Source organism: Falco naumanni, chromosome 3 (assembly GCF_017639655.2).
Source record: "Falco naumanni isolate bFalNau1 chromosome 3, bFalNau1.pat, whole genome shotgun sequence".
Taxonomy (NCBI): Eukaryota; Metazoa; Chordata; class Aves; order Falconiformes; family Falconidae; genus Falco; species Falco naumanni.
Window position 1 is genome coordinate 106868531 of NC_054056.1, and position 27964 is coordinate 106896494.

A 27964-nucleotide genomic window follows, 5' to 3' on the forward strand; every position below is an offset into this window, starting at 1 on the left:
GCATCCCAGCAGGACTGTCTCTGTGCTGGGACACAAATAATTCAGGGTATCTCCAGTCTTGGACTCTCCTCTTGAGGCAAATGGCTGGACATTCCTCCTACAGCTACTATGGCTGGACATTCAGAGGTTAGTCACAGCTGGGAGGAGAGACGCTGGCATCATTTTGTTAAAATGTAGAAAACTGAATCCTATCAAAACATCACACCAGAAAATAATCACGCTTCTTCTAAAAAAAATTAAACCCTTTTTATTTGTATATTTATTTTTATATATAAAAGAAATACAAAAAAAAAGAACACAAACAAAATGCTGATTATGGCAATTCAGTTTTGTCAGCCCCCTCTGCCTGGGCTGCTGCCTCAGATCCACCGGGAGTTAGCAAAGTCCTCCGGTTGTAATGTCCTTTAATGATTCCAGAGTTATTGTTCTCATTAAGGATTTGCTTCTGTTTTTGCCTGTTAAGAGATTGTACAAGTCCTAATACAACAGCTGCTAATGAATACTGTCCAGTCAGTTTTCTTGGTTGTAAGATTAGAGGATTTGGTTGAACTCTTCCTAGAAGAAAATATGTTTTGATTTTTCCTTCCTGTTCACTGATACCTTTGACATAAATCTCTCCTCGGTAGTCGAAGGCAAATCCCCGGTCCTTCAGGATCAGATACGTTTCTTCAGGCACTTGTATTCTGTCACTAACACCTGTGCTGTCCATTCGACTTGCTAAATTAACTGTTTTGCCCCAGATATCGTATTGGGGTTTCTTAGCACCGATAACTCCCGCCACCACAGAGCCATGGCTAATCCCTATTAAAAAAAATAATAATAAATTGAGAGCCAGTTAGACAAGAATGCCTAAAAAATCTTATTTGCACTTAAAAACCACATAAAGCCTGGTTCAGATACATTTATCTCTAACCTTAAGGAAGAGGTGTATACAAAAGGAAAGTAAGGAAAAAAAGCCAGAAAAGCTAGAAAACATGAAAAGTGATATCCACAGAGTTATTTTACAGGATGTCTGTCTCATCGGAACAACAGTACTTGCCTATCATCTGTATTCTGCACACTATTGCCAAAGTTCCTGCAAAGTGATTCTTATGTAGTAGGAAAAATCCCTCTAGAAGGATCTTTCCGGGTCTACGTTTGCTGAAAGTAACCTTGTTAGGACTATACAGTCAAGAAATTATATCTTTATGTTCCATGACATGAAAATATTGAAGTACTTTATGAAGTTATTGAACAACTGTATCTTGTAAGATTGTTGCATAAATTCAAGAAAAGCAATAATATAGAAGAGACTATTTTTTTGTGCTGCAGCAATTGAAGAATACGTTTAGTGACAGAAAAAGGTACATCTCTGGAAAAAGGATCTTAGGTTTTTAGATATTTTTTTTTTAAAGAATGTATTTTTTTAATTGGTGATAGAGATTATTTCCAAATACTGTTGCATTTATGCTCTATGAAATTTTTGCAAGTGATTCACAATTAATAAGAATGCATATATGTTCTCTGAGAAATCTTGGGAACTGGGAGGTTGCTGTTCAAAACTGTTAGGAGGTGCAGATCACAGGGAGAGGTGCTGTGACCCCCCATGTTGTGACTGATAATATTCTTCCACTTTTTTTATGGCAGAGTTGTCTGTAAAGAACATATTTCTTCCAGGTGGTTTTTGATTTTGGTCAGTGATCCAGTCAACATGAGAAGCCATCAGATTTACTCCTGTTACATGCCATATATTCAAGGCCAACTTTTCAGGTCCCACGCCACTAGCTGTTCAGGATATCCCATCTGGGTAACAGGTTCCCCATCACAGCAATTCACTGATCAGGTCAGGACTGGAATTCAATTTTTGTGCAAAACCGAAGTACTACACACAGGCTTTAGTGTAAGACACTACTACCATTTACTGAAGATGAATCTTAAGACAAGAAGATTAACTGGAGAGAGTGCAAGCCAGTATCAAGCCTGGGGTTAGGTCTGGGGTGTCCAGTTCACTTTGTGTGTTATACCTATGGACTCTTGGACAGGCTTGCTAGACAGTAGCTTAATTATGTTACCCATTGACAATTCACTAAAATGTAGACCTCCTGCAGTCCCCATATCAGGGCCGATATTCTGCAAATGGAGTATTTCTTATTTCTAACTTTGCCTAGGATGAAGTGAATTTGAAAACAGAAGATAAAGTATTTGGAGTTTCTTAAATCGTACATATCCTTGCAATGGTCCTGGCGTGCACTTATAGAGTCATATCCTTGCAGACAAAATTACATTTCAATTCTCATGCTCAAACTATGCTTACCAATACGGAGTTCAAAGTTGTTAAATGAATGCTTGTTGATCTCCTGTATGCTTTCATTCAAAGCTATGGAGAAGTCGGCCAGAGCGCACAAATGCCCCCATTTGTCTTCACATTGCTGAGGAGTAAATTATCAACAATATGTTAGAAAGGTTTTGCATTTGCCCATCTCCCACCTATCCCTGCCAAGTGCCTTGTATCTGAGTTTGGAATTTATCAGAACAGTCTCCACATACTAGATCCAAAAAAGGTAGGGTATTATGAATGGTAATGCTTCCCTTTTATATTACAACACTCGTATACCTGGATACAGAGAAGATTAGCATGAAGTACCAAAGAAAGTAATTTCCTGTCAATAATCTGACAGGCAATCATGAGAATTAATAAGGCCTGTGAAATATATCTAAGGCGGAGAAAGTAGAGAGGATTGAGATAGCTCAGGTGCAAGGGGCAAAAACTAGTGAGAACCACAGACAGCCATGTAAGTGAGAAGTAGAATGAAAGAAGTGAAAGATGTAATCCTCCTTTACCGAAACTGTTACCCAGAAAAAGCTCTAATTCCAGTGCTTTCAGGGATGGAATAATGACAGGAACAACAGGGCAAGCCAGGCAACCAGGGACCGGCTAAGTGGGTGAGAAAAAGCTGTTCTGTAGCTCACTAATTGCCTCTGCTTAAAGCAGAATTTTCCCCAGTCTTTAATAGTAAGGCCAGTTGCCCTCGGGGTACTCAGCCCCCTGGGCTGGAAGACTGGGAAGAGGAGCAGAATGAAGTCCCCATAGTCCAGGAGAAAGCTGTTAGTGACCTGCTGCTCTGCTCTAGACAGGCACAGGTTTATGGGGCCAGGAGGGATTACCCTGAGGGTAGAGGGAGCTGGCAGAGGAGCTTGCCAAGCTGATCTCCATCACTTATCAACAGTCCTGGCTAACTGGGGAGGTCTCAGAAGACTGAAGGTTAACCAGCGTAACACCCATTTGCAAGGTCAGGAAGGAGGATCCGAGGAACTACAGGTCTGTCAGCCTGACCTTTGTGCTGGTGAAGGTTTATGGAGCAGGTCAGCCTGAACACCATCATGCGGCATGTGCAGGGGATCAGACCCGGTCAGCATGGGTTTGCGAAAGGCAGGTCCTGCTTGTCTAACTTGATCTTCTATGACAAGGTGACCTGCCTAGTGGATGAGGGAAAGGCTGTAGATATGTTCTTCCTGGACCTTAGTAAAGCCTTTGACACCGTTCCCCCCAGCATTCTCCTGGAGAAACGGGCTGCTCATGGCTTGGATGGGTTCACTCTACACTGGGTTCAAAGCTGGTTGGACAGCCAAGCCCAGAATGATGATGAATGGTCACAAGCAGTGTTCCCTAGGGCTCAGTATTGGGGCTGGTCCTGTTTAATACCTTTATCGACAACCTGGAAAAGGGGATTGAGTGCACCTTCAGTAAGTTGGCAGATGACACCAAGTTGTGGGGTGGACTGTTGATCTGCTAAAGGGCAGGAAGGCTCTGCAGAGGGATCTGGACAGGCTGGCCTGGTGGACCAAGGCCAATTGTGTGAGGTTCAACAAGAAGTACTGGGTCCTGCACTTGGGTCACACCAACCCCACACAGCGCCACAGGCTGGGGCAGAGCGGCTGGGAAGCTGGCTGGCAGAAAAAGACCTGGGGGTGCTGGTTGACGGCTGGCTGAACATGAGTCAGCTGTGTGGCCAGGTGGCCAAGAAGGCCAACAGCATCCTGGCTTGTATGTGAAGCAGTGTGGCCAGCAGGACTAGGGCAGAGTGATTGTCCCCCTGTACTGGGCACTGGTGAGGGCACACCCTGAATGCTGTGTTCAGTTTTGGGTGCCTCATTACAAGAGGGACATTGAAGTGCTGGAGTGTGTCCAGAGAAGGGCAACGGAGCTGGTGAAGGGTCTGGAGCACGAGTCTGATGAGGAGCAGCTGAGGGAACTGGGGGTGTTCAACCTGGAGAAGGGAAGACTCCTGGGGATCTTATTGCTGTCTACAGCTACCTGAAAGGGGGTTGTAGGCAGGTGGGGGTTGGTCTCTTCTCCCAGGTAACAAGTGACAGAACAAGAAGAAATGGACCCACGTTGTGCCAGGGGAGGTTCAGTTTGGACATTAGGAAAAAATTCTTCACTGAGAGGGTGGCAAAGCATTGGAACAGGCTGCACAGGGAAGTGGTAGAATCACCATCTCTGGAGGAGTTTAAAAAACACATAGATGCAGTGCTTAGGGACATGGTTTAGTGAAGGACTTGGAAGTCCTAGGTTAAGGGTTGGACTTGATGATCATAAAGGTCTTTTCCAACCTAAATGATTCTATGATTCTCTGATTGTAAAGAATCAATGGAATTTTTCTAGTTTATAAAGCTCACTCTAATATGGCTTCTGCTTTTCTGGCAGTTTCAATCAACGTGGGCAGATTTGATTCCCACTCTGTGACTGATCTGGGCCAGCACACCCTTTTTTGTGGTGCTCTTCCTTGGGGAGAGGTACCAGTTGCCAAGAAAGACAGATTTCAGCAACAGCTGACTTATTGCTGGATGTATTTTAGAGCCTTATCTTATTCCTGTGGAGACCCCATTTCCAGGCATATTCTTTGGTGTAGTTATGAATGGATTTCTCTCATCTGACTTATCTGAGGTTTATGGCTGTGACTGTGAGTGTTTCCTCTGTGGCTGATTTTTCCCTCAGGTTGGTTTGCACCTCTGCAAGCGAGGGCAGCATGCAGGCTTCTGGCTTTGTGACATTCTTCAGTTGAACTGATGGGTCTGCTTTCTTTTTGATGTATAGTTTATTGCACTGTCTGTAGATATACAGCTACATCATCACAAAAATGTATAAATGCAACCTTACACTTCCATAAGTATGCTGTCAGTTGATAGATCCTGTCTCTTCATAGATTATTGGAGGATGTCAGCCAGATTCCTGTCTGAGTTACAGCGGTAACTTTAGAGTATGTCCGAAGACATAGATAGACCTGCTCTAGATTCACATCAGTGTGATTGAAAGGAGATGTTTTTTTTCTCCTATAAACCTAAATTTGAGGAAAGAATCCATATGGTTCTTGTTCTGAGCACAAGATGGCATTTCAATTCATCAAGAAGCACAACTGTTGTCTGCCAGAAGCCCCAAATGTCTATTTTCTTTTAGAAAACACAGCTCAATGAACATCATAAAGATAACACTAATAATCTCTAATATGAATGATTTGAGACAACAAAAGCTTTGATTCTTAAGGGAAACTATTCTTACCTGTTTTTCAGGCGATAATCCTGACACAGCCATGTATGTGCTGCCAATCGTTTTAATTTTTTCAATATCTTGAAATCTCTCTTCACCTAGTAACTAATACATATGTAAAAACCCACTGTTACTTCTGTAATTCTTAATGCATAATGCTTCTACAGATATGAAAATGAATCATTACACTCATGTTATCTTGCAGCTTGTCACAGTGCACAGTTCATTCAGAGTTCTGGGGCACACCGAGCTGGGGCTCTTTGCAACATCATCTACTCACAGAGTGCATTCAAACTAAATTCTGTTGCACTCTGTAAAGCTGTTGGTAAATCACAGAATGGATAATAGAAGACATGCATATTCCAGCCTAACTTAAATGCAGATGAGTCCTGCATTTCCTGGGGTATAATTTCTGAAAATTAGTGAAGACAAACTCTCTGTGTATGATGTGTGAATATAAGAAGATTTGATTATTTACAAGTGTTCAACTAAAGTTACAAAATAAGTGCTGCTACAGCAACAACTCAGGTGATGAGACCAGTGTTAAAGGGAATTCAGTCCACTTAAAACAACCGTTTTAACCATCTTACACAGTCAATGGACGGAGGTAGATGCCTCCAAAGAACTTTTATGACAGATTAAGTCCTCCTGTATCCCACGCTTCCCTTTACTTACTGTCAGACCTAACGCTGCTATATGTCCAATGGGTCATTTGGTCTGGACTTCTTTTATGTGTTTTCCCCTTCTATTAAAAATTCAGGGAGCCAACGGGAAGTGGTAAACACCTGTATCTATTTGGGATAGCTATAGGTGCTAAGTAGGCATAAAGAACTTGTCAGATTGACAATCGGCAAGAGGAAGAATAAGTTCAGTCTGTGACTAAAGCATTGAGTGGAGTGGGAGTGACAGTTTGGTCCCTGTTCAAAGTCCATATCCACAGTTTAACTTAGGACTTCCCATGAAATAAGAGCCAGAGCCTTACATTCCTTGAAATACCTAAGCAGAGTTCATGCTGTGAACTCTATGAATGACAGCAGAGCTTCATGTGGGATATGGGCTTGTATCACCTCATCGCAGGATTTTGAAAAGTTTATTGCTAATGTTACCCCCAAATACCCTGAGAAACTTCATGATAAGCAGTATGGCATCATCTAATACATTTAGGTATCAATATGGTTAGGCACTCCTGGAAGAAAAAAACCCAAAAACAGCTCACAGAGAAAAGAGATTTCAAACTTTTGGTTCTAAAAGCTCAGCTTAGTTGGGATTTAAATGAAAAAAAATCTTGCTGTGGTCAGGCAAAAAATTTAATGAAGCATTTCCCCCTCTTTTTGTACACTGTTGTGCATTCTTCTTCCATCTTGTGGGTTTGAATTTCCTGTCAATTAAAAACTAAAGGGATTATTTCATTCAAAGGGAGAAACATACCAAAGGCATAACATAAAATATCCCCTGCCATTGAACTAACCACAGCGTACGTCAGCCGGAGCGCCGGGGTCTTGGAAGCTTTGCTGTTCGTGTACAGATATCACACCATCTGTCTCTAATGGGAGGCTGCACAGCATTGCGCGCAGGGAATACAAAGCCATATGGTTAATGGCTCCCTTCCAAGTCAGGAAAGTCCAAAAACTTGACCTGCTTCTCATTTTTCTTCTAACTGCCAGAAAAGCCGATTATCTACGTTTTCTTCCTACAAGGGCAGCTCTTCCAACTGCTCTCTTAAAGGAAAAGATAATTTCTTGTAGCTCTGCTTTTGTGAGCAGTCTGAGAGCACCAGGTGTGTGGGCAAGGGGAGAAAATGGTCTTGGTTAAAAACAGCCTGTATTTTCATTTCCAGATGGTTGCTGGAAGCAACAGCAAACAGCATAGTAATTTAAAATGTATGATAAATAGCTAAAATGACTCTTTTTAAGAAAGAAAGGACCTATTGGCTGTGAGGCGATTTAGAAGAAATAATATCAAGTTATCTTTTTTCTTACTCATTATTGTTTCCAAATCTCTGTTTTTTCCTGCATTATCCTGTCTGTTAAATCACTTCTTTCCTTCTTCAAATAATGGTTTATTTACCAATTACTTTTTTTTCACAGTGTGACAGCCTGATAGATTTTGATATTGGGGAAAGATATCCAACTCAAGCTTAAATCAGCTGCTATTTGTTGCGGCATTTTAAATAGGCTTGCTAATTTACCAAGATAGTCCAGGGAACATTTTCAAACACCAGAATGTGGTTGGTATCTAAAAAGCAACTAATGGCTTGATGCCGCAATTCATGTACAGCCAAGGTTATATGGAGGTCAGACCCTGGGATATACACATGCAATGAAACATGTACAAAGTAGTACAAAAGAGAATGTTCTAGGGCATGACACACAATTGCAAAGTAATTAGTGAAGTCCGAAAGCAGGATCCCGAATTCTGCCAAAACCTCTATTTGTGGCAAAGTAATATATTAAATTCTGTTTGTCATAAACACTGTGTAAAGCACTGCAGGATAAAGAAAATGGGGGGGAAAAAGAACCCATGAACTAGAAAGCTCTTATTAAAGTGCAAATCCCAACTGTAACATCACTAAGATACATAAATGCTAGATTAAAAAGGCTAGAAAGAATATTACATTTTAAAAAATCATTCAAGACTCATAATCTTCAGGAGAAATGTTCCAATATTATTTTTTGGTGTGACATCTCTAAGAATGGGAATTTAGTCCTTTATGTGTCTTAAGACTACAGTCATATAAAAAATGGGTAACTATAAAAGTAGATTTGCAATGTTCATGTTTATTATTTGATGTATGAACAGTTCCTGTCAGCACCTCTGTGCTTGGGTACAAAATAGGAAATCATATATAACTGTATTCTATAATGATGCTATATGTCAAATTAAAAAAAACCAACAACAACAACAACAACAACAAAAGAATCCCCTTTTGTCAGTCCAGAAGCCAACACCTCCTATCCTGTCTCAGTCGACAGGAAGCCTGGATAATTTGGACATCAACAGATTTGTGAGCCACCAGGGGAAAAAACCAGCCCTGAGTAAAGGCTGTGCTTTGAGAAGAGTCAATCACCTACTCCCTAAGACTGACTTTTGGACCAGGTTCCCCAAGCTCCCTAAGGAAGGTCCAGTCTGACTCCTCTGTGGGCTCCTACACCACGCAGTTGCTGGTGGCAGGTTCTGTTCCACTGCTCATGATTTTTTGTTTGAATGGCTTTGTCACTCTTACATAGATCCATTACCTGGTAAACAAAATAACAGATCTTGATCGTAAGCTTTCTGTTTTGCAGTAACATGGAAACTCCTCTAAGAAGAAGAAAGAAGTTGGATTTCCTTCTGGTGCACCTATCAAATTTTCCAAACCAGGTCAATTTGTGTTTGTACCACTGCTTTCATTCAGAAGCATCTTCCTGGCCTGATGGACAGAGCATTGCTACTACTATTATTGATGTAAAGAAAAGAGGGGACTCAGTGTAGAATCTGATTGAGAATAGGAACTCAGTTCAGTTGGCTAAACATAGATGTCTAGAGTCATCTAGAGCATGCTTTCCCGAAGAACCTCCAGTGGCTCGCTCCAGAACAACAGGAGTTTTCTGACGGTGCAGTACGGGACCTGGTGATCCCATGTGGGCATCTCAAATCACCTAGGATTTCTCAAATGGCACCAGGTACCAATGTCTTGCACTCCTGTGCTAAGACTTCTATATTAAGGTATCTCTACAGAGGTATTAATGTGATGCTGAGGAGCAAAGTTTTCCCGTGGCTAACAGATCTGCTCTGCTCTCAAGCTGCGCATGTACATTTTGCTTCCAGGGCTGTACTGAAACAGCAGGCTGTCTTGTCAAATCACATCATGGAGAACCAGGAATAGTGACATCATGTAATGTCAGTCAATAGTTACATGGAAACATTATGGGCCCTGAAACATTGTACCTGAAGTGACTTCTGGTTCCTTTTTCGTGGGTAGGATTACTCCCTTCAGTTACTCAGCCTGCCATATCACCTTTCAGATTACTAAACCAGAATAAACTAATGGCACAACCATGCTGGAAGTAGGTTAGCATTCAGCAGGGGATCACATAATTTCATTTACTACCCATACAAATAACATATCTATTTTTCAACTAAACATGTCTGGGACAAAATACAGTCCCTAATTAGGTCTTTTATTAATTATAGAGCAGGTGTTAGGGGCCTGAATGTAATATTGTGTTAGGACTCTTGATGAAAACCTTGTCTTCTGTAATAGCCACAGTAGCAATGGAATTTTTGTTGTGAAGATTATATGAACGTGCATGACAAAATATCTGAAATTAATTCATAGCAATAGACTTTACATTAAGCTTGAGCCATAATAATTTTAATCAGATCTGGAAAGAAAAACAAAACTATTAATCAAGAAGCATGCTGACAGCTGTGCAAGATCTCAGAGATAAGAAGCAGGTATTTATACCTATCGGGAAAGCAGTGCAGGAGTTTAAGAGACAGAGCTCTTTTCATAGGAAAGTAGTTTTGTTTTCTACTAAAATGCACAGGGGTGCATCCCCTGTGAATTTTTCTGTTTCCCACCAGTAATTTTACTATCTGACCAATTATATGGATAAATTCTCAATTTCACTGTCTCTCAGAATTTGTTAATCTTAAATCTAGTCCAGTATTTATGAACACACATAGCACTCTGTGAACATTCTCCATGCAGATGGCCAGGATGAGGAAGGGTGAAGGTGCAGTTAAGACCCCGAGCTGGGTTCATATTTAGGTTCTAGCTTCCGGCATGGGCAGCAGGTACCTTTGTTCTCAAAAAAATGCAGGAAAATCAACTACCCCTTTGCGCCTTTGTTTTCCTCTTGTGAAATTAAGATAACACAGAGGAACAAATTGAAAATAGATTCTTCAGAACTTGTGAAAGGCCTCAGGTGCTTGCTGCTCAGGATGGAATAATTTTCCATTAGCATTCATTGAGTCCATTAAACCCATGTTTTCAAAACAACATCTTTATCTGTTTGGATGTAGACCACTACTTCCCAGAGCTGTTGCAAATACCTTAATCCTTCTTTCTTCTACAGAATAAAGACATGTTCTTCTAGATACACCAGAGCTGACTGGGCTTTTATTTATGCATGTTTATGCTCAAGTAACTATTGATTTCAGTCTCTCTCTCACTAGGTCATTCAGACCGAAGTTTGAGAAGACTAAATGCAAAAGAGCAAAATAGACAATTGTAGTTGGAGTATAAAACCCCAGACAATTATTGGAAGCAGAATAGTTACTAAATTTGATAATTTAGGATGACATATCTGGTATTTGGGAATCATCATTTAAGCACTATCAGATTTTCTTTAGGAGTTGGTATTACCTCATCAAAGTCTGCAATGATTTCATTCAGCAAGCGCAGACATTCTACTCCTTGGTTATTCATCTCGGTCTGGGAATAGAAGTCAGCAAATCCAGGAATAGAAGCAAACATCACACCAACAGCATCATAGGACTGAGAGTATAATTCCTAAAAGAACAATGAAGAAAAATGAGCTGAAGCGGTAATATAGGTAAGAGAACATAACTGGTTGCAATTAAAATAGGTTTCTTATTTTTCCATGCATAATACCTTAATATCCAAGTTTAGCGTTACTATATTAAATATTGGCTAAGTTCGACAGGAGGAGGCTGACAGCTCTCACATTTTTAGCTTGGACTATATGCAGGGTTTGCTCTTTCTTTGAAAGCCTGTTCTTTCTGCCTCTGAGGTCAGGGGGCTACACCAGCAAAAAAATGAAAGAGATTTTTTCATTTTGATTTATATGGGGAACCACTTGAAGAAATGAAGGATTCATTTGCAAATATGAATACCAGAGAATCAAACACTATTAGGCAAATAAAAGGAACTTAATGTTTATTACTTATTATTGTTAAGTCTGTCTCATAAGTATTCGCAGTCGACAATATATTTCTAAATTTGTTGATTAACAGGGATCAGATGGGACCATTTAAAATGTCTAATATGACCTCTTTGTAAAAAGTCCTCTCAGTTACCAGATTTTCTGGTTGATAATTTGTGCTTGATGCTACTGCAGCTCTTTACAAGTTTGTTTTCAGATAGCCTTTACTCTGTGGTAAACTGTGGTTCTCCTAATGTGACTATGGACGTTTTTGGTTACCTGGCTCTGGGAGAGGTTCCTGCTATTAGGGTTTTAAAGGAGGGAGAAACAGAAATTAAGGTGATAACGGAGTTACTGGGGACAGAAAGCAGCTTATAAGGGATCAGGCATAGGAAACTCTTAGGTTTAAGTATGTCCTGGGATAAACTTCCACCTATGTTATTCATATAATTCACTCTGGTACTAAATGACAGATTTATTTATAGATGGGTTCTTGTCATTATATATGTGAAACTGCAGTCAGTTTTTCTCTGAACATGAACAAATTTTTAGGAACAAAACTAATTTCAACTTTAAAAATGCCAAGGACAGAGTCCCCCCCTGCAACTGCTGGTATGCTTTTCTAGTGGTCAATATACCACAACCATATGCGTTCTCTTTTGTTCTTTTGCTCAATTTTTTTCTAGCTTCAACTTCTGTAGTTTTACCCAATGGTGGATGCATTCATTTCTGTTCTGGGACTTGTCTTAAGGTATTCTGACCTGGAGTAGTTGCTTCTCAATGTTCTTGTTAGTGTGCTTTAGTAAATTTTAGTGCTTTGGTCTCATGACAAAAGGACTTAGTGCTGGATGCCATACACCTGATGTGAACCCCTCAGGTTCCTCTTCTTCCTTCATCCTGCTTCCCCCTAGAAAAGCACCCTGAATCCCTGCCCTGCACTTTGCTACGCTATTAGTGCTGCTACTTATCTAGAATCTTTAACAATGTATCCTACAGTAAAAGTGGGAAAATTCTGCTAATTTCCAAAGACACTGCAAAGCTTTGAGAAAAAACTTGGTTGATTCCCTTCCTGTCCTTACACTTTTTTCCATTGAAGAACATCTGCAGGGTCATGGAAACCATACTCTAAGGACACTCTTATTCCCTTTCATAGGTATAGAAAAAAGTAATACACACATTAGTTTGTGGATACTTATGGAAGACTGGACAATATGTGCTAGGAGAAGCATATATACACTCAGACATATTCTTTCCTCAGATCATGAAGGTAGAAAACAACTGGCTGAGCCTTCAGCTGCTTGATTTTTCTATTTTTGGTAAGAAGCATCAAGACAGAAATAATACATCCATGAGAAAATGCTTACAGTATGCATTTGGGAATTCATTTTTTGAAAGCAGAGAAATTAACTTAAGGGCCAGACATGAACTGCAGGATTGATTGTACTGAAATCTGGTAGATGTTACAGCCAGCCAGCTCATGCATAAATCATCCCCAAGTATAGTCACTCTGGAAATTGCCTTACAAAAAGCAGGGGTGGTGGAATTGAATTCAGTGGCAAATTATTAAAGCATCAGCAGTGATCCATGGGGCATCTATTTGCTTCTGAAGATTATTATGCATGTGAGTGCATGTGAATAAATGTGTACGAGAGGACATGTGTTCCCTGAAAATCCATAATGCAGATGTGCCAGGACACACTCATGGCTGGTATCAGGGTCTGCTCCATTTGCAATGAAGCATTTTAACCTGGTTGCTTCCACACACATTTTCTCATGTGCAGAGCAGTGTTTTTATGGCAGTTTAATATCCACAGTGTTAAATTCCTCAGGAGGCTGATTTCTGAAGTGCCTTTTCTTGTAGTTTCTCACTATGTCATCCTTCCCTAGGTGATATTTAAAATCATATCTTCAGAACACAATGATTCCTGGTTGCGTGGTCTAATTCACCTAGCTAAATCTATTTCCAAAATGTACAATCAGAAAAGGGTGGCCCTGATTCCTTTTTGCTGCACAATCAGTAGATATGTCAGTGCTGGCAACCTGAATCTTGTAACCTTTGTAACCTCTTCATTATGAAAGTTAATTCCAATGTCACATGAGAAAATTCCGGTTTCATCATACAATAGCCTTTGTTCACACATAATACTATAATACACATTTGCCTTATTTCAGATGAAGAGTAAGTGATTTACTGCTGCTTTCAGAAACAAATTCTGGACTTTCTTTTATTTCTTCAGCAATGTGTCTTCAAACACTGTCTTGGGAATATCCAGAGACTCCATTATTAAACTTCCTTGTATACCACAAACACTCTTTGGGAACATAGCTACAAACTTTCTGAATTGGGTGTTTTGTTAACTGGCCCAAAGAGGCAATTCAGGGGCAATATGAAACAGCAAAAATGTTCTCTTGGGTCCGAAGATGCAAGAGGGTCAGGTCTGTTGCAGCCTGTTACACAGATTTCTTCCATAATAACTGGCAAGGTAATAATAGTACTCCTGCAACACTGGGGTACCTTAAAGTTCCACAGGCATTCTGTTAAATTCACATATCTTTTTTTAGGAATACTAGTTGTTCATAGACTCATAGGTTGGAAGAGACCTCTGAAGATCACCTAATAACAGTTCCCACTCAAAGCAGGGCCAATTAAGTCAAGTCTCTCATGGCCTTGTTCATTTGAGGCTTGACTGTCTACAGGACTGGAGATTTCACAGCCCCTCTGAGCTCCGGTGCAATGATCGCTTTCCCAGGGGACATTTTCCCTTGTATCTAATTGAGATTTTTCTTCCTGCAACTTGTGTTGTTGCTTCTTGTCCTTTCACTTGCATGTTGAGGAAGAGTTTGTCTCTGTCTTCTCTATAAACACCCATTAGGTAGCTGAAGGCAATGATGACATCCTTTTTAAGTCATTTCCTCTTAAGGTTAAATAAACACAGCTCTCCCATCCTCTCCTTATGTATGCAAAGTGCCCCAATCCCCTAATCATCTTGGCAGCTCTCTGCTAGACTTGCTCTAGTAGGTCCATGTGTCTCCTGTGGTGAGCATGAACCTGGAAACACCACTCCAGATGTGGTCCTAGAAGTGCAGAACCCTTTACTTTAAAATGTGAATGTTATTTTAATGTGGATCAGATAGCAAATATTTGCAGTATTTTTGTAATTAATACCATTTAGAACTAAGTTCTAATGATTTCTTAACAGATCTGCTTTTCTTTTGCTAATTACACAAAAACATAAGAAATAAAGCTGATACATACTTCATTATCCCGATCCTTCTCCAGAAAGTGACGGGCAACGTGACTTGGTAAAATATTCCGTAGCATATTTTCATTGTGCTCCCTTAACTCCTTCATTTCATTAATTTCTTCTTTTGCTTGAACACGCCACAGAAAATCCAGCCTTGCTGTGTATTCAAGCTGTGGTTCCAGAAAGAAAAAAGAAGGCAAAAATAAAACCTGACAAAAGAACAGTACAGATTGTATTGTCATCCTGGCAGGCTGCCTCTGCCATGTAACTACCTTCAGTGCGGCTGAAGATCTTTGACTCTGAAAGAATTTGATTTCATTGCCAGAAAAAGAGATTATTTCTTTGCCTTATGTATGGTGAGTGTCTCAGAGGGATCTTGAGCAAAATAATATTTGTCATATTACTGCTATGGTCAGCGGCTAGAAAATGTCACAAAATTATTTTTGTTTTAAACACCTCCTTATTAGTTAGACAACAGATTCAGACAGGAGATAAGGTATTGGAAGATATTGGTATTGGTATGAAATAAATATGTTCCACTTTTCATATGTGTTTTCAAGTGAAAGGGGTTTCATGAGAAAATGGCACAAGGATCATGCTAAACATGTTGCAGAGACAGGTAGTTTATTTCTCAAGGATGAGCATCGTTCCACAAAACTATATAGAACAGCCCAACGCCCTCCCAGAGACTTTCAAATCTGTGGCACCAAAATGAAGTATTTCTGCTGTTGGGACATGCAGTCATTTTTAATTTAAGTATTTTAAAAGATAGTGAAAGCCATGCTGTTTGATACCCCCTGGAATACTCTGTCCCTGAGGTACTGTGGATCCAGAGTGTGCAATCACAATTAAGCACGTGCACAGTGGCAGTTGCGTCATACCCTCAGCAACAAACCAAAGTTAAATGGTTTTCATTGCTTATGTGTACAGAACAAAAGGAAGATTCCTGCACAACACAGCTTATATATTCATATATATGTATGTATTGTGTATTTTTATGTATGGGTGTATATAGAAATATATGTATATGTGTATATATATGTGTTTGTGTATATATACATAAATCGCAACTATCTGTTAGCTGAAGCAGGGAACACGTCGAAACATCATGTTACTTGCCTGACAGGCACACGCATGTCAGCACATGGACAAGATCAATGTTGCCAGAGCTTTTGGGTGCATTACACTGAAGGAGAGTTTAAGCAGATTTTTAGATATGTGATGCTATAGCTTGCCCAAGAGTTGGCTTATTAAGCTACAGCCTTATTGAAAATGATGGAAATATACCTCTGTGGAGTAAACTGAAAGAGAAAATATATTTACGAGGCTTGAGATGCTCTAACCAGAGATAATAATCAAACACCCAGCAGAGAAATCTATTATACCAGCAAACAGATGAATTTTACAATTGGGAGAGACAACAAATGGTTTGCCAAAAGGTGCTGGGATTAAGGGAATGGTTGGGATATAACTCATGTACCAAGCTGAAATAAAGGGCAAGACTGGGTGGGAGTGACTAAGAGGGGATTTAGGCATTGTTTAGTGACTCATGCACATTTTTCATCACCAGCGGTGACCAATGGCAAACTGTTCTGAAGAAAATGCAAAGCTCCTTGCAAGGGGGCTTATAGGTTGACTGCACTCTAGGGAGCTTTCCCTCCTATAAGCTAAGTGACACTGGCTTGGCACAAACTTCCAAAGTTTGTATGCAATTTAACAGTGATTTACTTGCACTCTGGATGCTATTGCCACCTTTATAAACAACTAAGCTTTTCTCTAGCTCTAATATTTTGGTCTTCCATCTTGTGACTAAATTAAATGTTAGGAAAAAGTATTTTTAAATATTTTTTCAACATTTTTCAATTTCATTCTCCTTCTTTTTGTGCTAGAAGACAGAGCCCATGCCAGATCGTAACTGACTTATCTCTACCAGATAACTGAGAAGGCAACATTGACTATAATTTTGCAAGAAGCTATAAAACATATTTTACAGATTGCCTTGGAGTGGGAGCTGCTGGTGAATTCTGAGTTCTTTGATGCTTCAAATATTTAATACTACTACAATAAGAGCTCTGCAAAAAAACCTGTAGTACAGTTTTTCACAGCTGAATTTTTATGCTGCTGTACAAGAAAATTTCACATCTCTAGACCTAGCTCAGAATAGCAGCAGCTAATCTTTACAATTTGGATAATGTCATTCTGGTTATTTATAATGGCATTGCAACATTAAATATTTTTCCTGCATCATCAGTGGACAACTAAGATGACACTGCCAGTTCGGAGATAAAAGGGTATGCTACATATGACGTCTGAAAACAGAAAATTTCAAGTAGATGCTTTGCTAAGTTCTGATATTGCTTAAAAGTAACAAAATGACAGGGTTGAGGTTTAGGTCTATTTTTTCTTTTTGTAAAGAAGTGTTCCTGGCCACACCAGTGCCAATAAAAATGACAGTCTGCAATATAAATCCTGGGATGTGCAGGTTTTCTTGCCCTGAAATGTAGCTCTGCATAACATCCCTAATTCAACAGTAAGTGAAGAAAACAGAGAGATGCATTACACAGAAAGCCTAACACTACCTATGTCCTCCAAATGCTGTAGAACCCAACCACTCTGCAGACGATTGCCACATGCAAGGAAAGCACAAGTGAAGGATCAGTGTTCGAGGGACAGCATATTTTTCCTTAGAGAATGGGAAAAGAGGACTTACATCCCAAAGGGATGCTTTCCACCACCTAAAACAGTCTAACTCCAGATAAAACAAGCAAATATCCTCTTTTTCACTACACTAAAATCTGAATATGGAAAGGATTATGATGACACCTGAAGCATAATACGAGAATTAAGTATGTCTTTTCCTCTCTCTTTCTCCTTCAGTTGGAACAATCTCCTCTTCGCGTTACCTCATTCCTCCCTTTTTCCCCAAGCATGAAGAAGGTTCAGAGGGTCATGCTTGTTGCAGACAAATTGCTGTGTAGGGGTGTCAGTCCTTCCTCCCTTCCTAAAAGGCTCTGTAGAGATAAGCTACAGCTGACATCCAGAGATTATTCGGTTCATTCGGTCCGTGGTTGCCCTGTCCAAGTGCAAGTCTTCCTTTGCATGGAAAAGCCCCAGAAGCAGAGCAGCAAACCAGTCCATCAACACTTGCCTACAGCAGAACATGGCCTACAGCCATCTGGTGTAGGCAAGATCTAGACTTAGATCTACAATTTAAAAGAAATCAGAGAGGATTTTGCTCTCTGTTTTATAAGGCCCCTTTTTAGGTCTAACGGGGGTGGAGGCAGAGGAGGAACTGAGTCTGCTGTGGGTGGTTTTACTCCCTCTTTGCAATTGTTCACCCACCCACCCCTTTTCAAACCATGGCAGAAGGTTTTGCTCAGGGTTAAAAAGCTATTTTTTGTGTGTTTTCACTAGAGATTTATTTCTAGTACTGTATATGGTATTGTATTTTGATAAGATTTCAAGGGATAGTTTATCTTCATGCAAAATGTTGACTGAACTCATTAAAAGATAAGCAGTAAATGAACACATCCTACAAAAGAATAAGTCTAGCCTCGAAGTTATCCACAACACTTCTTTCATGGTTCACAAGTTTACTTTGCAGAAACACTGCTGTAGAATGCATATTAATTGTGTTAAAAAGATGTGCTTTTAGATGAAATTGAATTTCTAATAGGGACTTGGCCTATTTAGCCTGGTGTCACGAAACAGTAACACAACTACTTTTAATGATGGGTTTAGCACAAGAGATCCTTGGGGTTTATTGGCTGAAGTACAGGTAAAGATTTTAAGAAAGCTATGAGTCTAATTAGATGGTCTCCCCCAACGTTTTGTGGTTTTTTTTTAATCTAACTTAAAATTCTGGATGCAAAAGTGGGGATTAACTTTAAATTACAATGGGTAAAAAATATTAGTTAGTTGTTCAGATACTGAAGTCCCATAAAATTAATCTTACAAAATAATGGTTTTTGTAAATCCACCTAGAATGAGGCAAGTTTTAAGCTATTCTACTTTAGAATACTTCTGCAGTTTGTGAGAAGCAAAGCTGTGCTGGAGGACAGCTTTACTGGACTTAATGTGCTTCCCATCAGTTCAGACTATTGAAGAGATTTATGTGTTTTGGATTAAATTTATATGTATATATATTTGGTTAGCATTTATACAGAAACCTTTAGGTTAACTCTGTATTAAGAAATTAAACAATACAAGGAAATGTTTATGGGTACTACCATTGGATATTGTTAGATTGACAGAGTGGCCCTATGAATTGTTTGGGAGAACACGCAGGAGTTGGCACATCTCAGGGACCATTTCCAAGGGTAGTTTGAGTTCAGCCACCCAGTTTTATGGAAGAAGGAAGATTAATGGGGTGGAAAAAGACTCTGCTGTGCTAACAGGCCTCTGGGCTGGAAAATACTCTTAAACACCCCAGATAAGGCTTTTGTAGAAGACAGAATTTACACTCAGAATTGTGATCCTGAAGAGCGTTGCCTGTATTCTGCCTAATCCTGGCTCTACCTAATCTCCTTCAGTGTTTTCTTAGTACTGACTCACACTTTAGATGATTCCCAACCCTTAGATTTGTATCTTTGCATATATTAAGAATCATTGCAATATGATAAGGTTTATCACAAATTTGGGATGTTAAGTTCTTATTTGTTGCATATTTTTCCTAAATGGGCTTTATGCCTTGAAAAAGATATGACAAAGTACATTGCCTTCAGTCATACTTAACTCTGGGCACAAACCACATTTCATCCCGTGCTTCCCCTACTCACTCATTCATCATTTCCTCAAAAAGAACATAAAAAGGAAGAAAATTACTTGAATATTTAGGTTTTGCCTTCTTTTTTCTTTCCTATGGGAGCAACAGAGCCTATAGGTTACCCGCACAACTTAGAAAGTTATTGCAATATTCTAATGAAGTGTACAATATTATCTTATTCATCACAGCAACGTTCCTCTCTTATTGCCTCACTCAGATTAGAACTGAGAAATGAAAATCCTTAAGCAAGTTGAACGTGTAGGACAATGTCTGAAGGCAGTTGTGGCTGCTGTTTCCTTCAGTGCAGTGGCCCCGTTTGCCTTTGAGTGAATGGAAACTGCCTGAAGTCAGCATGCTGGACATGCAGCGGCCTAGAGGTTGCTGATCAGAAGTACTGTGGAGAAAACACCCTTCTTTAGGTGGCTTTTAGTTAATGCATTTGCTGATTCAGGCTTAATTTGTCATACTTCACTCTCCCTGTGCACTGTGTATGGATTCTTGATATCCCCAGTTTCTCCCTTCCTTCTCCAGGATACCAACACTAAAGGTCTGAGGCCCCTAAATCCTGGTGAAAGAATTCTTGCAAGTGGCCCATGACCCGCAGAAGTTAGTGTTTGTGCTTAACCAGAAATGTTCCTTATTTCCTCAGATCTGTTGTTTTTCCTCTATGAACATACTAAGCTATTTCATGGGAGTTTTATTATTTACTGGTTTTTATTCCCTTTCTTCATTTGGGTTTTACGCCTACTCAAGTGCACTGAAGCAGTCAGATGCCACTGGAATGGTACATGTACCTAAGATAAATGAAGTCCCGTTTGTTTCTTCAATTTCTATTAGAAAATGCAATATAACTCCCATATTGCTGAATATAATATTGCACAGAATGCTAGCCAGTGTCAGATGTGGGCTTTCTTTAATCAGATTCTGCACGGTTTATTAAATTGTTAAAGGTCATATGCTCAAGTGGATAAAAAGGCAGTTGGTATTTTGTAAGTAATTATTGTCACATCCTGTAATTGCAAGTGATATAGGGAATGGTTAAAGTAAATGTTTGCATTACCTGTTGACCATGATAAAATACGGCTAAAAGGAACATTGCCATCAGTAGTAAAGATGCCTCCTTTGTACCCAGGAAGTCTGTGCTGGAAAAAAAAAAAAATCAAAGGAAAATACAGTTATCAATTTGTCAGTGTTGTAATTGTTCTTAAGTTTCATTTCATAATGTAGCCTGGTACTTCCTGTTGTTCTTTAAAAAATCCCCTTTGTTTGAAAATTTAACTTGGCTATAATTAGTTCAAGAGAACAGGAGTGCAATTGGAGTGCTCACTGTTTGGAGAGAAATGTATGAAATAACTAAACTGTAGCCTGCAATTGGTACAGAGAAAGCTGACGATCTTTCTCTTTCAAATGTGATATACAAGCTGGGTGTCAGTCAGGCTCTTTCCTGGGAGCCTGGTAAACAGCTGTGACCACCATAGCCCCTGTGTAGCGCAGGAGTTGGAGGCTGGATGGGGAAAGGTTGACGCTGGAGCTGGGAAAGGGAAATTTCCAGACCGTGAAAATAAAAGCCCAGTGAATGGGTTTCAAGATAAAAGATAAACCAACCCCAAGGCAGGTGCTGACAGCTAAGTATCCCCCTATTGTGGGAAAGGTTTATAGAACATGACAGGTGAGTTAAGGAAGGTGTGGATCAGAGGGGAATAACAAAAATAGCAAACAGTAATTAGGACTGATTTTACTGAGCCACAAAGAGGAGTGCAGAGAAGAAATGCTTGCCCAACACAGGGGGAGTAGAGGAAACCCTTGCAGGCAGTAGGAAATCAAAGAAGATGAGCCAAGAAGGTACTGGCTGTATGAAATCTCTGAGATGCTATGTGCAGAACATGAAGAAAGCGTGATAAAATAAGGTGAAAGGGATCCAGAACAGTTAAGAGGGGTTTCAAATTTGAGGGAAAATTACAACTATGTGGAAAGATGAAAAAACTGAAGAAAGTGACTATCTATAGTATTAGAGGTTTTTTAAAAGGCATGTTTCCCAGGGGAAAAGACATAAATGAAGTTGTTGGGGAGCTGGTAGGGTCAATCTTATAGTAAAAGAAAAGGGAGAAAGAACTAAATTTGCAGGTGAATCAAACATGGATACTTGGCAATTATCTTTTTGAAGGGAGATGAAGAAATATGAGGAGATGGTTAAGAGGTCCTTAAAGCCTGAAGCTGTGAAAAAAAGTTAATAAAGGAGTAAACAAGGAGAGGAAGTTGGAAGAGACTTTGGGACACTCTTCTGCCTGCCTTGAGATCTAAGAATAAAGCAAAGTTCTGACCCTGAATCCACTTTCTGTAGTAATTTAAAAATAAGATCAGATGATACTTGTCAGAGGAGGACTCTGATGACAGAGAAGTTAGAAAGAGCAGAGCTTGATGGAGACTAAACCAAAAGGAAACTTCTGTGTGAGACAGCTAACTGAACTGACTTTGTGGGCCTAATACAGAATTTACTGTGAGGAAATGTGCCCCTAATGGGATGAGTCATCAGTATAGAGCAAAAGACAGGCAGATATCATCTGCAAATATTTTGGAATTCAAATGTTTCCCATGTTGACGTTGTCTGAAGTACAACCTCCCTAAGATTTCATTCCAGAAAGACCCTTTGTACAGTGGCTAAAGGCAACAGCCTTAAAGATCTTATAATGCATCTGTTACTGCACGTTCTGGTAATGTAGCTTTAGCCACAAATATATGAGCTAGATGGGCTTCACAGGGAATTGCAAAACCTTTTAATCAGCTAGTTGGTATAACTAAGAAAATAAATAAATGTTCCTGATGTCAGAGCTGAAGTTTGGACCCTTGTCCTGAATGTGGAGCATCTCAGCTCAGTTCCCTATGTCCTGGGCTGCTGGCTGCTCTAGAAGATATTCCTGGCTCTTTCTTACCGTTCTGTGATGAAAGTCACTAGATAGTTTCATTGACACAGGGAATAGAAACTACTCTGAGTTCTCTAAGATTTTCATACAAGGGACAACCTTTCTTTACCAGGCTTGATTAGTGACAAAAATTAAAGAATGATATTAATTTCTACATCCAGGTACTTAGCCAAAGTATTGCTTACTGCCATTTGTCATATTTGCTGGGGTCTGCTGTGAATACGCTCTGTCATATCATTAGTCTGTAAGTGGACAACTAGCATTAGAAAAAGGAATTGAATCCCAAATCTTTAGTACCTTGGTACTACAGGAAGCTAGCAAGGAAAGATATGCATGCAGAGCCTTACTATGCATAAAGAGATGGCTGTTATGAGAACTAATTGTACTGCAGATCCATGCTTTGCTGTCATTCTGAGGATCTTCATCTGGAAGGCACTTACAAGCACAAGCAACTGCAATACTAAATTGGTCAAGTATCAAAGGCTGAAGAAGTGTTTTTCTGAATGAGCTAAATCGCTGCTGCTGTAGATTCAGTTACTGCTATACTTAGCGCACCTCTGACTCTGCAAATTAGTGTGGCTCTTCTGTCCTCCTCTTCACCTCCTCTTATTGGGAAGAAAGCCTGGGAGGAGGAGTCTGTCCTTCAAATGTACTCCTTCAAAATGGGATCATGCCTGTATTCCTTATATCTTTTACAACTGCACATTATAGTTTGGATTTTATTCAGTTAAACACCTGCCCCTAAAAAATCAATTCACTCTGGTTTTCTTAAATTGAGGTGGGAGTTTCAATCAGTATCTCTGGAGTTTCCAGGAATAGAAGCAACCGATGTATACGCACTGTAATGCATACTTTTAGCAACATGGGTAGGCTATGGGAGACAAAAAAGACAAACCCTGCTCAGTATTTAACTGTCCTCATGGAATGAACATTCTAATAAAAAGGCCTGAGAAAGAATCACATTATAAACCTTTTTGGATTAGTCATTGCCTCTTGCAACCATCACTCCATACTTAACTATGGTGTTATCCAACACATGTATGCTCTGGCAAGACTTGACCCATTACCTTATTAAAAAGCATTTCCTAAAAGGGGGCTGTGAACACTTACTCTCCATTGTGGTTAAAGTTGTCGTATTGCAGAAAAAGGGAAGCATAAATGGTCTCAGTCAGCAGAGAATAGATCGCAATCATGATGAGAAGTACTGCCAGCTTCAGGACAGAGTTGAGACGAAGAAAGACTGCACACGTCACCATTGCCAGCACACCAGTGAAGACAAAATACTGAATAGAAAACAGCACCGGTTACTTTCAGTGATCAGTGACTACACACTAACTCCAAAAATATCTACCTAAAATGATCAAGTGATCAGAAGCATAAACCAAGTTGATCTGGATTTCAGTGCTCAGCTAAGTCGTCTTAGGGCACAGGCACTTTGAAAAGAAGGGTTTTGCTAAAATAGAATGTGAAATCATAAATTCTCTGCTTTGAATGGCACCTCCGTGTTAGCAGAAATCCTCATTTGTGGCTTCATGGCATTTCTGTTGTATTAGAAGGGAAAGGGCATCCTGTATAATTAAAAGAGGAAAGGGATAGACACTACATGTACTAGTTTGCTAATGCAAAGTTAACTGAGAGAAAATAATTTGTATTCCTTTGGATTCTGAACTTCCACAAGACCCACATTAATCAGGATGGGAGTATTCCTGCTTTAATCCTTTTCCCATGCTACTTGAAGAGAGGATAAAGCCATAGCAGTTCGTTTTTTGGGAGTTTTTTTGTTTGTTTGGTTGGTTTGTTTGTTTTTTAATATTGCAGGTCTAGCTTAGTTACGTTATTCTCTTAAAATGTGATGCCTGGAAATTTTATTCATATCTAATTTTCCAATCTCTTCATTGTTTCATTTTTCTCAATGATTAGTCATCTGTCAAATGCAATTCATGCAGCTGATACTGGATATAGAGAGACAATCATGGCCATGAGCTGTTCAGATTTAAAATAGCAACATCAACACCACAGTCCAAATGTAGTTTAAATTGACTTCTATCATACAGCTTTAGGAGAGATAGCATTTATTTCTCTGAGTACAGCTTTTCTTTAATGCAGTTCCTCTGTAGGAAAGTCTGCATCCCTGAAATCTGCAGCATGCTGCTGGCAGTATCATGACACTGCCATATGACTTTCTAAGGAACATACTTCTTTTATCTACACATGACCAACACAATGATTTTGTTGCCTGCTTGCTCACCATAAAGAAGATTATTTTTTTTGCTCCAAATGCAAATTTAAAATAACTGCAGCAGAATGACTGCTGGTTTTGCTATTTAAGAAGTATTAGTCTCCATTAGCTTTATATGAATTAAGAAGTGTGTTTTATTGCACTGGCTTCGCTGAATGATTGCTGGATGTGTTTCCAGCATAAAGGTTCTGTAAGAAGTTTAAAGGTTAAAAATTGGTTGTAATGTCCCATTAGACCATAAGATTGATTCCTTCTGTAACCAGCCTTTGCTTTTTCTATCAGCATATGGACAGATGAAAAAATTCAGTTTCATGGAGTTGTGGAGGCACCTGACTCCACTACCAGGTCGTTGATCCCAGATAGTGGTTGCCATGTAACCTTTGTGGATCCGTGCCTCAGATTCAAAAATACCCTCACAAATACCTCAGGACAGGAACAGATGTCCGTAAAAGATGCAGATGAATTGAATGTCTGGTTCTTCAAGGCTACCGGTTTGTCAAAATCACACCATAGCTGTGAAGAAAGAAAACAAAATCACGTCTATATTGTGCACTGGTGACTACGTGCTTGTGTGGCTGGCTGACCAGGTTCAGGGAGGGAACTGGCTGGCCTCCCGTTCTCCATGGCAGCTCCCCAACTGGCTCCAAGGACTAAATGGACAGTAAGAAGACATACTGTAGAGATGAAATGGAAAGAGGGAAGCTGTTCATGCTACAGACATTCAGCATCTGAGTACCCTTGTCATGCTGTCTTGTTGCCAAAGGGGAAAAATGAACTCCTCTGAGACTTTCAGAGGGCTGATACTGGACTCTCAAGGATTACCCTCTCAAAATGTTTATTCTTTGCTGTGAACTATAGGGAAAAACTATTAAACTGAGAACATAACATCAGACTGCACTTGTTTGCAGGCAGTTTTTTTCTGCTGCGTTGCTATGGACAGTGCTATCATTCTAGATGTGGGATGTGGCATTATGCAGAACTGGCTTGGGCCAAAAGAGAATATGGTCCCAGAATGGCAACTGTGATGCCTGGAATGGAAGGGAATGAAAATTCATTTATGATACAATGGTTTTGAGAATGCAATACTGCCTTTTGCTGTTATGACCTGCATTAATTTTGATGGTATTTCAAACCAGGTATATTAAATATAAAAAAAGAGTAGTGTTGAATTGCAATACATCATGGTCTTAGAACACAGGAAAATAATTATTAATGGCTTCATATTTTGACAGTTAAAACAGATGGAGTCTCCTGTTACATATATTAATCCATTCTGGATATTTATACTATGTCGTTTCATCAGCCCAGTATGTACAAGCTAGTTCCCCTGTCTTTCTCTCCAACACAGTTAGAGAATTTGTTTAATGAAGCCCTATGTCTTATAATTAAATTCTAATGAATTTTGAACTTGGAAGTCTCTTGTTTATTGTTTCAGCTATTCAGTCATGTCTGTAACGCAGCAATATTATCTAGGTTGTGCAGTCCTCTGTGATAACAGAGAAATGGTACCTCCTGAAAGTTTGTGAGGTGTACAGCACAGCTCTGCAGGGCAAAGTGCCATGAGAACCTCTCCGAGTATCTTTTTTAAAAGACCTTCAGTATCAGAAACTTTATTCTAATTTTATAACAATAAGAATGCACTTGATGTAATGAACCACAAGACTCATTTGCCCCCCTGGTGAAACCAAAGACTTGTAGCTTTTGTTAGAAAGCATCTGAGGCTTAGTCTCCTCCAGCTGGGTGCATTTGAACTCAGTGGACACATACAGCTGCAAGGCTGAGCTCCATTACTTGTTCTTAAATGCATGCATGTCCCTCCTGAGCAAACTGTTATTATGGCAGAATTTTGACATATAAAATAATGAGGTTATATGAATGTTGTGATTTCCTGTAGAGGTCAGGACTTGGTGACTCAAGTCATTGATGTTCTAAATATATGACAAAAAATATAACTGTTTACTGCTTTATAGAAACCCACTGGTATGACAGTAAAAAGAATTATATTTCTTTTGACTGTTTTTGGATTAGCCATCCCACAAGATTAGAGTAGACACAATATTACAAAATAATCCACAACAAGTCAGGGGAAAATCTCATTGTTGTTGTATCCATAGCAAATTGGGTATGGGTAGCCTGTTAAAGATCATCTTGTTTCAAGAGCAAGATTAATTCTACCAAAATCTTTCCTGACAGATATTTGTCATACATGATTCAAACCCCTCTAAATTCTACAACATTCCTTAGTGATCTATCCTATAACATACCACAGTCCATATCTTCAGAAAGTTTTCGGCCCTATTGAACTTCCAATCATTTACCCTATTCATATTTCCTCTGTAAGAAAAGCTATCAGTGGCTACATTCTTCTTTCTTCAAGTAATTCTCCTATCAGTGACTGCATAGTATCACTAAAAAAACCAGACAGATGCTGAGTACTTGCACATTGGCAACCTAAATTAAATCATGGAAGAGCAGCAATAGAATGTAATAAAGATCTTACATCTGTTAGCAAAAGACAAGGCAAACCCTTGAAGTATCAGAGTTCAGCATACTTACTACAATGATATAATCATGATTGCTATTAATTATTACAGGGCAATTATTGTTGCTGTTGTTATTACTGATAGTTGTTACAGTTGCTATTGTTATTACTGTCACTAAATGGTTTCCTGGTCTCATTTAGAAGGGGATAAATATTTGCAATGAACAAAGTTCATATGAAAAAGCACTGCTACATCCATAGCCAAAAAGCGCCCCACAAGAGGAAAGAGTGATGGCAATGTTACTTTTAATCTATCGGTGACATATTTACCTTCCTCTTGGCTCAGGCTTCAACACCTGCCAGGTTGTCTGATGTGATAATCTGCCTAACTCATGCAAACCTGTCTCATATTTCTGAATACATCAGGATAATCAGAGCTCTATTGTATTTGCATACAAGCCCCCCCCTCTTTCACCCTGTGACATTGCATAGAGCCAGCCCCACAGTATTCAATCAGCAATATTTTAATCTAACCACAGCTGTGAAGCAAAGCCTGGTACATGCCTTTCCTCACAGATACACTGATAAACTTTTCTTTAGATTTGTCACGCTTTAGAGTCTTAGTGGAGATGTGTAAATTAGGAGCCGAATCAGACTAAACTCAACTCCCTGTGTGGGCAGTGGAAGAGAAAAATATCTTTATTGGGACCAGTATGATCGAACCACATCTTTGGGGATGCCTGTTTTTCTGCACTGACTGTAAAGAAAGCTGAGAGTGACTGTGCCCATGGTTTAGTACTTCAGCTAAGGTGAATCTGGGCCAAAAGGGTTTGTCAAACCTCAAAATGAGCAAGGCAAGATATGTTTAGAATTTACACTTTTAAACTTGTTTTTACATGCTGTGGTTACTGGTTC

The 27964-nt window shown here is 39.5% G+C and overlaps 1 protein-coding gene across 2 annotated transcripts in view; it reads right to left on the reverse strand.

Annotated features, from left to right (window-relative positions):
- Positions 1-227: 227 nt before the first annotated feature.
- The window catches only part of ADCY8 (adenylate cyclase 8), a 131010-nt gene continuing 103273 nt past the window's right edge, over positions 228-27964 (reverse strand). For both annotated transcript variants that reach the window (XM_040588342.1, XM_040588341.1), the window contains 8 exons: positions 24991-25080; positions 23439-23611; positions 20468-20549; positions 14654-14812; positions 10878-11024; positions 5540-5632; positions 2294-2408; positions 228-801 (listed from right to left, as the gene is read on the reverse strand). In XM_040588342.1, coding sequence (XP_040444276.1) covers positions 314-801; positions 2294-2408; positions 5540-5632; positions 10878-11024; positions 14654-14812; positions 20468-20549; positions 23439-23611; positions 24991-25080 — 1347 coding nt within the window. In that variant the 3' untranslated portion in view covers positions 228-313. The remainder of the gene's footprint in view (positions 802-2293; positions 2409-5539; positions 5633-10877; positions 11025-14653; positions 14813-20467; positions 20550-23438; positions 23612-24990; positions 25081-27964) is intronic.